At 53.0% G+C, this 10,000-nt stretch overlaps 1 protein-coding gene across 1 annotated transcript in view; it reads right to left on the bottom strand.

Moving 5' to 3' along the window:
• The window catches only part of stau2 (staufen double-stranded RNA binding protein 2), a 269,116-nt gene that overhangs the window by 164,704 nt on the left and 94,412 nt on the right, over positions 1 to 10,000 (bottom strand). The window contains exons 8-9 of the mRNA XM_036934670.2: positions 6,882 to 7,094; positions 5,010 to 5,147 (exon numbers count right to left, since the gene is read on the bottom strand). Of these exons, the coding sequence (XP_036790565.1) occupies positions 5,010 to 5,147; positions 6,882 to 7,094 (351 nt within the window). The remainder of the gene's footprint in view (positions 1 to 5,009; positions 5,148 to 6,881; positions 7,095 to 10,000) is intronic.

Here is a 10,000-nt window from a genome sequence, read left to right as displayed (position 1 = left end):
TGTGGTGATTGACAGAGTCGAAAGCCTTGGCCAGGTTGATGAATACGGCTGTGATCAATGAAGACAGCTGCACAGTAATGTTTCTTATCGATGGCAGATAAGATATCGTTTAGGACCTTGAGCGTGGCTGAGGTGCACCCATGACCAGCTCTGAAACCAGATTGCATAGCGGAGAAGGTACGGTGGGATTCGAAATGGTCGGTAATCTGTTTGTTGACTTGGCTTTCGAAGACCTTAGAAAGGCAGGGTAGGATAGATATAGGTCTGTAGCAGTTTGGGTCAAGAGTGTCCCCCCCTTTGAAGAGGGGAATGACCGCAGCTGCTTTCCAATCTTTGGGAATCTCAGACGAGAAGAGAGGTTGAACAGGCTAGTAATAGGGGTGGCAACAATTTCGGCAGATAATTTTAGAAAGAAAGGGTCCAGATTGTCTAGCCCGGCTGATTTGTAGGGGTCCAGATTTTGCAGCTCTTTCAGAACATCAGCTGAATGGATTTGGGAGAAGGAGAAATGGGGAAGGCTTGGGCGAGTTGCTGTGGGGGGGTGCTGTGCTGTTGACCGGGGTTGGGGTAGCCAGGTGGAAAGCATGGCCAGCCGTAGAAAAATGCTTATTGAAATTCTCTATTATAGTGGATTTATCAGTGGTGACAGTGTGTCCTAGCCTCAGTGCAGTAGGCAGCTGGGAGGAGGTGTTCTTATTCTCCATGGACTTTACAGTGTCCCAGAACTTTTTTGAGTTAGTGTTGCAGGAAGCAAATTTCTGCTTGAAAAAGCTAGCCTTGGCTTTTCTAACTGCCTGTGTATAATGGTTTCTAGCTTCCCTGAAAAGCTGCATATCACGGGGGCTGTTCGATGCTAATGCAGAACGCCACAGGATGTTTTTGTGCTGGTCAAGGGCAGTCAAGTCTGGAGTGAACCAAGGGCTATATCTGTTCCTGGTTCTACATTCTGTGAATGGGGCATGTTTATTTAAGATGGTGAGGAAAGCACTTTTAAAGAATAACCAGGCATCCTCTACTGGGATGAGGTCAATATCCTTCCAGGATACCCGGGCCAAGTCAATTAAAAAGGCCTGCTCGCTGAAATGTTTTGGGGAGCGTTTGACTCGCTATAGCTGGTTAGCATCTCTAGGCTACTCCAGCCAATACATACACTGCTCAAAAAAATAAAGGGAACACTAAAATAACACATCCTAGATCTGAATGAATTAAATATTCTTATTAAATACTTTTTTCTTTACATAGTTGAATGTGCTGACAACAAAATCACACAAAAATGTTCAATGGAAATCAAATTTACCAACCCATGGAGGTCTGGATTTGGAGTCACACTCAAAATTAAAGTGGAAAACCACACTACAGGCTGATCCAACTTTGATGTAATGTCCTTAAAACAAGTCAAAATGAGGCTCAGGAGTGTGTGTGGCCTCCACGTGCCTGTATGACCTCCCTACAACGCCTGGGCATGCTCCTGATGAGGTGGCGGATGGTCTCCTGAGGGATCTCCTCCCAGACCTGGACTAAAGCATCCGCCAACTCCTGGACAGTCTGTGGTGCAACGTGGCGTTGGTGGATGGAGCGAGACATGATGTCCCAGATGTGCTGAATTGGATTCAGGTCTGGGGAACGGGCGGCCCAGTCCATAGCATCAATGCCTTCCTCTTGCAGGAACTGCTGACACACTCCAGCCACATGAGGTCTAGCATTGTCTTGCATTAGGAGGAACCCAGGGCCAACCGCACCAGCATATGGTATCACAAGGGGTCTGAGGATCTCATCTCGGTACCTAATGGCAGTCAGGCTACCTCTGGCGAGCACATGGAGGGCTGTGCGTCCCCCCAAAGAAATGCCACCCCACACCATGACTGACCCACCGCCAAACCGGTCATGCTGGAGGATGTTGCAGGCAGCAGAACGTTCTCCACGGCGTCTCCAGACTGTCACGTCTGTCACATGTGCTCAGTGTGAACCTGCTTTCATCTGTGAAGAGCACAGGGCGCCAGTGGCGAATTTGCCAATCCTGGTGTTCTCTGGCAAATGCCAAACGTCCTGCACAGTGTTGGGCTGTAAGCATAACCCCCACCTGTGGACGTCGGGCCCTCATACCACCCTCATGGAGTCTGTTTCTGACCGTTTGAGCAGACACATGCACATTTGTGGCCTGCTGGAGGTCATTTTGCAGGACTCTGGCAGTGCACCTCCGGCTCCTCCTTGCACAAATGAGGAGGTAGCGGTCCTGCTGCTGGGTTGTTGCCCTCATATGGCCTACTCCACGTCTCCTAATGTACTGGCATGTCTCCTGGTAGCGCCTCCATGCTCTGGACACTATGCTGACAGACACAGCAAACCTTCTTGCCACAGCTCGCATTGATGTGCCATCCTGGATGAGCTGCACTACCTGAGCCACTTGTGTGGGTTGTAGACTCCGTCTCATGCTACCACTAGAGTGAAAGCACCGCCAGCATTCAAAAGTGACCAAAACATCAGCCAGGAAGCATAGGAACTGAGAAGTGGTCTGGTCACCACCTGCAGAACCACTCCTTTATTGGGGTTGTCTTGCTAATTGCCAATAATTTCCACTTGTTGTCTATTCCATTTGCACAACAGCATGTGAAATTTATTGTCAATCAGTGTTGCTTCCTAAGTGGACAGTTTGATTTCACAGAAGTGTGATTGACTTGGAGTTACATTGTGTTGTTTAAGTGTTCCCTTTATTTTTTGAGCAGTGTATATATATATATATTTATCAACCTCTTTCTCTATAATGACTTAGACACCAATCAAGATTAATCTACATATCATTCACCTATTGTGGGATGATAGAAGGTGAAGACTGTTTCAGTTTCCCCAGTAGGATGGTAGAAGGTGAAGACTGTTTCAGTTTCCCCAGTAGGATGGTAGAAGGTGAAGACTGTTTCAGTTTCCCCAGTAGGATGGTAGAAGGTGAGGACTGTTTCAGTTTCCCCAGTAGGATGGTAGAAGGTGAAGACTGTTTCATTTCCCCCAGTAGGATGGTAGAAGGTGAAGACTGTTTCAGTTTCCCCAGTAGGATGGTAGAAGGTGAAGACTGTTTCAGTTTCCCCAGTAGGATGGTAGAAGGTGAAGACTGTTTCAGTTTCCCCAGTAGGATGGTAGAAGGTGAGGACTGTTTCAGTTTCCCCAGTAGGATGGTAGAAGGTGAAGACTGTTTCATTTCCCCCAGTAGGATGGTAGAAGGTGAAGACTGTTTCATTTCCCCCAGTAGGATGGTAGAAGGTGAAGACTGTTTCAGTTTCCCCAGTAGGATGGTAGAAGGTGAAGACTGTTTCAGTTTCCCCAGTAGGATGGTAGAAGGTGAAGACTGTTTCAGTTTCCCCAGTAGGATGGTAGAAGGTGAATACTGTTTCAGTTTCCCCAGTAGGATGATAGAAGGTGAGGACTGTTTCAGTTTCCCCAGTAGGATGGTAGAAGGTGAAGACTGTTTCAGTTTCCCCAGTAGGATGGTAGAAGGTGAAGACTGTTTCAGTTTCCCCAGTAGGATGGTAGAAGGTGAAGACTGTTTCAGTTTCCCCAGTAGGATGGTAGAAGGTGAAGACTGTTTCAGTTTCCCCAGTAGGATGGTAGAAGGTGAAGACTGTTTCAGTTTCCCCAGTAGGATGGTAGAAGGTGAAGACTGTTTCAGTTTCCCCAGTAGGATGGTAGAAGGTGAAGACTGTTTCAGTTTCCCCAGTAGGATGGTAGAGGTGAAGACTGTTTCATTTCCCCCAGTAGGATGGTAGAAGGTGAAGACTGTTTCAGTTTCCCCAGTAGGATGATAGAAGGTGAAGACTGTTTCAGTTTCCCCAGTAGGATGGTAGAAGGTGAGGACTGTTTCAGTTTCCCCAGTAGGATGGTAGAAGGTGAAGACTGTTTCAGTTTCCCCAGTAGGATGGTAGAAGGTGAGGACTGTTTCAGTTTCCCCAGTAGGATGGTAGAAGGTGAAGACTGTTTCAGTTTCCCCAGTAGGATGATAGAAGGTGAAGACTGTTTCAGTTTCCCCAGTAGGATGGTAGAAGGTGAGGACTGTTTCATTTCCCCAGTAGGATGATAGAAGGTGAAGACTGTTTCATTTCCCCAGTAGGATGATAGAAGGTGAAGACTGTTTCAGTTTCCCCAGTAGGATGGTAGAAGGTGAAGACTGTTTCATTTTCCCCAGTAGGATGATAGAAGGTGAAGACTGTTTCAGTTTCCCCAGTAGGATGGTAGAAGGTGAAGACTGTTTCAGTTTCCCCAGTAGGATGGTAGAAGGTGAAGACTGTTTCAGTTTCCCCAGTAGGATGGTAGAAGGTGAAGACTGTTTCAGTTTCCCCAGTAGGATGGTAGAAGGTGAAGACTGTTTCAGTTTCCCCAGTAGGATGGTAGAAGGTGAAGACTGTTTCAGTTTCCCCAGTAGGATGGTAGAAGGTGAAGACTGTTTCATTTCCCCCAGTAGGATGGTAGAAGGTGAAGACTGTTTCAGTTTCCCCAGTAGGATGGTAGAAGGTGAAGACTGTTTCAGTTTCCCCAGTAGGATGGTAGAAGGTGAAGACTGTTTCAGTTTCCCCAGTAGGATGGTAGAAGGTGAAGACTGTTTCAGTTTCCCCAGTAGGATGGTAGAAGGTGAGGACTGTTTCAGTTTCCCCAGTAGGATGGTAGAAGGTGAAGACTGTTTCAGTTTCCCCAGTAGGATGATAGAAGGTGAAGACTGTTTCAGTTTCCCCAGTAGGATGATAGAAGGTGAGGACTGTTTCAGTTTCCCCAGTAGGATGGTAGAAGGTGAAGACTGTTTCAGTTTCCCCAGTAGGATGATAGAAGGTGAAGACTGTTTCAGTTTCCCCAGTAGGATGGTAGAAGGTGAAGACTGTTTCAGTTTCCCCAGTAGGATGGTACGGGACACGACAAGACGAGGACAAAAGACGTCTGACTGCTATGCCATCTTGGTGGCAAGATGATACTCTATCTGATACTCTCCGCAAATAAATATCTCTATCCCTCCCTCTACCATCCCTCCATACCTGCATGATGAACTCCCTGCGTCGGGGGATTCCTCTCTCAGACAGCAAGAGGTATTCCGGTTCCTTCTCCTTCTTGGCCTGCTGTATCTGAGCCAGTCTACTGATGGGGTTCATCCCCTGGCCATAATCAGGACCTGTCTGAGGGGCAGAGAGTGTTGAAATGCACTTTAAATAGTTGGATTTAGAAAGTTACATGGTTGTTTGGTGGTTGAGCCCCCCAGCCCCCTCTCCACCCCCAGCCCCCTCTCCACCACCAGCCCCCTCTCCACCCCCAGCCCCCTCTCCACCACCAGCCCCCTCTCCATCCCCAGCCCCCTCTCCACCACCAGCCCCTGTCTCCACCACCAGCCCCCTCTCCACCCCCAGCCCCCTCTCCACCACCAGCCCCTGTCTCCACCATGAGCCCCCTCTCCATCCCCAGCCCCCTCTCTATCCCCAGCTCCTGTCTCCACCCCCAGCACCCTCTCCACCCCCAGCCCCCTCTCCACCCCCAGCCCCCTCTCCACCACCAGCCCCTGTCTCCACCACCAGCCCCCTCTCCACCCCCAGCCCCCTCTCTATCCCCAGCCCCTGTCTCCACCACCAGCCCCCTCTCCACCCCCAGCCCCCTCTCCACCACCAGCCCCTGTCTCCACCACCAGCCCCCTCTCTACCCCCAGCCCCCTCTCTATCCCCAGCTCCTGTCTCCACCCCCAGCACCCTCTCCACCCCCAGCCCCTGTCTCCAGCCCCAGCCCCCTCTCCACCACCAGCCCCTGTCTCCACCCCCAGCCCCCTCTCCACCACCAGCCCCTGTCTCCACCACCAGCCCCCTCTCCACCACCAGCCCCTGTCTCCACCCCCAGCCCCCTCTCCACCACCAGCCCCTGTCTCCACCACCAGCCCCCTCTCTACCCCCAGCCCCCTCTCTATCCCCAGCTCCTGTCTCCACCCCCAGCACCCTCTCCACCCCCAGCCCCTGTCTCCAGCCCCAGCCCCCTCTCCACCACCAGCCCCTGTCTCCACCACCAGCCCCCTCTCCACCCCCAGCCCCCTCTCTATCCCCAGCTCCTGTCTCCACCCCCAGCCCCCTCTCCAGCCCCAGCCCCCTCTCCATCCCCAGCCACCTCTCTATCCCCAGCCACCTCTCCATCCCCAGCCCCCTCTCCACCCCCAGCCCCCTCTCTATCCCCAGCTCCTGTCTCCACCCCCAGCACCCTCTCCACCCCCAGCCCCTGTCTCCAGCCCCAGCCCCCTCTCCATCCCCAGCCACCTCTCTATCCCCAGCCATCTCTCCATCCCCAGCCCCCTCTCCACCCCCAGCCCCCTCTCTATCCCCAGCTCCTGTCTCCATCCCCAGCCCCCTCTCCACCCCCAGCCCCCCTCCATCCCCAGCCCCCCCTCCATCCCCAGCCACCTCTCCACCCCCAGCCCCCTCTCCATCTCCATCCCCAGCCACCTCTCCATCCCCAGCCACCTCTCCATCCCCAGCCACCTCTCCACCCCCAGCCCCCTCTCCATCCCCAGCCCCTGTCTCCACCCCCAACCCCCTCTCCACCCCCAGCCTGTCTCCAGCCCCAGCCCCCTCTCCATCCCCAGCCACCTCTCCATCCCCAGCCACCTCTCCATCCCCAGCCCCCTCTCCAACCCCAGCCCCCTCTCCACCCCCCTCTCCACCCCCAGCCCCTGTCTCCACCCCCAGCCCGTCTCCATCCCCAGCCCTTGTCTCCATCCCCGGCCCCTGTCTCCACCCCCAGCCCCTGTCTCCACCCCCAGCCCCCTCTCCATCCCCAGCCGCTGTCTCCACCCCCAGCCCCCTCTCCACCCCCAGCCCCCTCTCCACCCCCAGCCCCCTCTCCATCCCCAGCCCATTTCCAAGCCCCAACCCTGGTACCTTGAGGATGGTCTTGGGGCGTTTCTTGTAGTGTAGTTTGGGTTTCTCCACTAACGGGGTGAAGGGGAGTTTCTTGAGGTCCTGGAGAATGGAGAGAGCAGCCCTCTTCTTAGACAGCTTCTTACTGTTCCCCTCGCCCTCTGCTGAGAACTCTCCCACTGACACACGGGTCAGGAAGCTCTTCATGTGAGGGGGGCCGCTTTCCTTCAAGACCTGGGGAAGGGGGAGAGAGGAGAGGAAGCTCTTCATTTCAAGGTCCTTTATGAGCTAGGTAGACCTGGGGATTTGATGTGGACAGAATATGAGGTTTTATGAGCTAGGGAGACCTGAGGATTTGATGTGGACAGAATATGAGGTTTTATGAGCTAGGGAGACCTGGGGATTTGATGTGGACAGAATATGAGGTTTTATGAGTTAGGGAGACCTGGGGATTCGATGTGGACAGAATATGAGGTTTGTCCATCTGAAGGAGAGGCCTCCCTGTGAGTGTGTGGATGTGTTGTGGTCACAATCATACCCACCCATGCATGTGTAAATAGGTAAAGGAGGGTGGAGGGAGGTAGAGGAGGGAGGTAGAGGGTAGAGGAGGGTAGAGGATGGAGGTAGAGGAGGGTGGAGGAGGGAGGTAGAGGAGGGTAGAGGATGAGGTAGAGGAGGGTGGAGGAGGGAGGTAGAGGAGGGAGGTAGAGGATGGTGGAGGATGGAGGTAGAGCAGGGAGGTAGAGGAGGGTGGAGGATGGAGGTAGAGGAGGGAGGTAGAGGATGGTGGAGGATGGAGGTAGAGCAGGGAGGTAGAGGAGGGTGGAGGATGGAGGTAGAGGAGGGAGGTAGAGGAGGGTAGAGGAGGGAGGTAGAGGAGGGTAGAGGAGGAAGGTAAAGGAGGGTAGAGGGTAGAGGAGGGTAGAGGAGGGTAGAGGAGGGAGGTAGAGGAGGGTGGAGGGAGGTAGAGGAGGGTGGAGGAAGGTAGAGGAGGGTGGAGGAGGGAGGTAGAGGAGGGTAGAGGATGGAGGTAGAGGAGGGTGGAGGAGGGAGGTAGAGGAGGGTAGAGGAGGGTGGATGAGGGAGGTAGAGGATGGAGGTAGAGGGTAGAGGATGGAGGTAGAGGAGGGAAGGAGATGGGGGGAAGGAGAGAGTCTGTTATGTAATGTCCATGTTTCAGGCCCTTCTCCGCCTAACCTGATATGAGGTGGTGAGAGAGAGACAGACAGACAGAGAGACAGACAGAGCTCAGTAACTGACTCCTCATGTGACTAATGCTTCTGGGAGAAACAATACACTCCTCCGTCAATCCCACCCCCCCCTCCCCCTGTGTAAGAGGTATGGCTGAGCAACAAGGCTAGGTGGTAACATAACCAACCGGTAAAGTTAGAATGAATTAAAACAAAAAGTGTACTCCCAGCTTCTGTTTCAGTAAAAAGCTGAGGGATGAGTTATGGAGACTGAATATCCATAATATTAACGTTAAGGTTATGAACATGTTTTGAGGCTATGCAGGGGGGGGGGGGGGACTGGGGAGGGATGTGTGACTGCTCTCCTCAGTTTCACATCTCTTGTCTCTGTGACATTGTTCAAAGCTAGAATCCTCAATTGCTACTTCCACAATTTGCTTCGTTAAAGTGTCGTACCCCGTCAGAATCAGAAATATAAACTTATTGTTTCTTAACACGTACATTGTTTTACAAACATTTGAGTAAAATAAGTTTATATTTCTGATTCTGACGGGGTACGACACTTTAACGAAGCAAATTGTGGAAGTAGCAATTGAGGATTCTAGCTTTGAACAATGTCACAGAGACAAGAGATGTGAAACTGAGGAGAGCAGTCACACATCCCTCCCCAGTCCCCCACCCCTGTTTTAGACTGGGCTTTTCTTGGATACAGTTGCTAAGGTTAGGGGTTTCTATGTGGTGGGCCGCCGAGGGGCAGGTGAGGTGACACAGTCATGTCCGTCTGAATAGATGGGCTCTCTCTAGGGTTCTCTAAGGACAGGTGACGTAGCAGCCTGCTGCAGAGGTGACGTAGCTTCCTCGGGTCTGACAGGTGACGTAGCTTCCTCGGGTCTGACAGGTGACGTAGCTTCCTCGGGTCTGACAGGTGACGTAGCCTCCTCGGGTCTGACAGGTGACGTAGCGTCCTCAGGTCTGACAGGTGACGTAGCGTCCTCAGGTCTGACAGGTGACGTAGCTTCCTCAGGTCTGACAGGTGACGTAGCGTCCTCAGGTCTGACAGGTGACATAGTCACCTTGGGTCTGACAGGTGACATAGCCACCTTGGGTCTGACAGGTGACATAGCCTCGTTGGGTCTGACAGGTGACATAGCCTCGTTGGGTCTGACAGGTGACATAGCCTCGTTGGGTCTGACAGGTGACGTAGCTTCCTCGGGTCTGACAGGTGACATAGCCTCGTTGGGTCTGACAGGTGACGTAGCTTCCTCGGGTCTGACAGGTGACGTAGCCTCATTGGGTCTGACAGGTGACATAGCCACCTTGGGTCTGACAGGTGACATAGCCACCTTGGGTCTGACAGGTGACGTAGCTTCCTCGGGTCTGACAGGTGACGTAGCTTCCTCGGGTCTGACAGGTGACGTAGCCACCTTGGGTCTGACAGGTGACATAGCCTCGTTGGGTCTGACAGGTGACATAGCTTCCTTGGGTCTGACAGGTGACATAGCCACCTTGGGTCTGACAGGTGACATAGCCACCTTGGGTCTGACAGGTGACGTAGCTTCCTCGGGTCTGACAGGTGACGTAGCTTCCTCGGGTCTGACAGGTGACGTAGCCACCTTGGGTCTGACAGGTGACATAGCCTCGTTGGGTCTGACAGGTGACATAGCTTCCTTGGGTCTGACAGGTGACATAGCCACCTTGGGTCTGACAGGTGACGTAGCCTCGTTGGGTCTGACAGGTGACATAGCCACCTTGGGTCTGACAGGTGACATAGCCTCGTTGGATCTGACAGGTGACATAGCTTCCTCGGGTCTGACAGGTGACATAGCCTTGTTGGGTCTGACAGGTGACATAGCCTCGTTGGGTCTGACAGGTGACATAGCTTCCTCGGGTCTGAAAGGTGACATAGCCTCGTTGGGTCTGACAGGTGACATAGCCACCTTGGGTCTGACA

The sequence above is a fragment of the Oncorhynchus mykiss genome, chromosome 11, assembly GCF_057628025.1.
Source record: "Oncorhynchus mykiss isolate SJ-2025 chromosome 11, ASM5762802v1, whole genome shotgun sequence".
NCBI lineage: Eukaryota > Metazoa > Chordata > Actinopteri > Salmoniformes > Salmonidae > Oncorhynchus > Oncorhynchus mykiss.
This window is presented reverse-complemented; position numbering and strand designations above follow the sequence as displayed.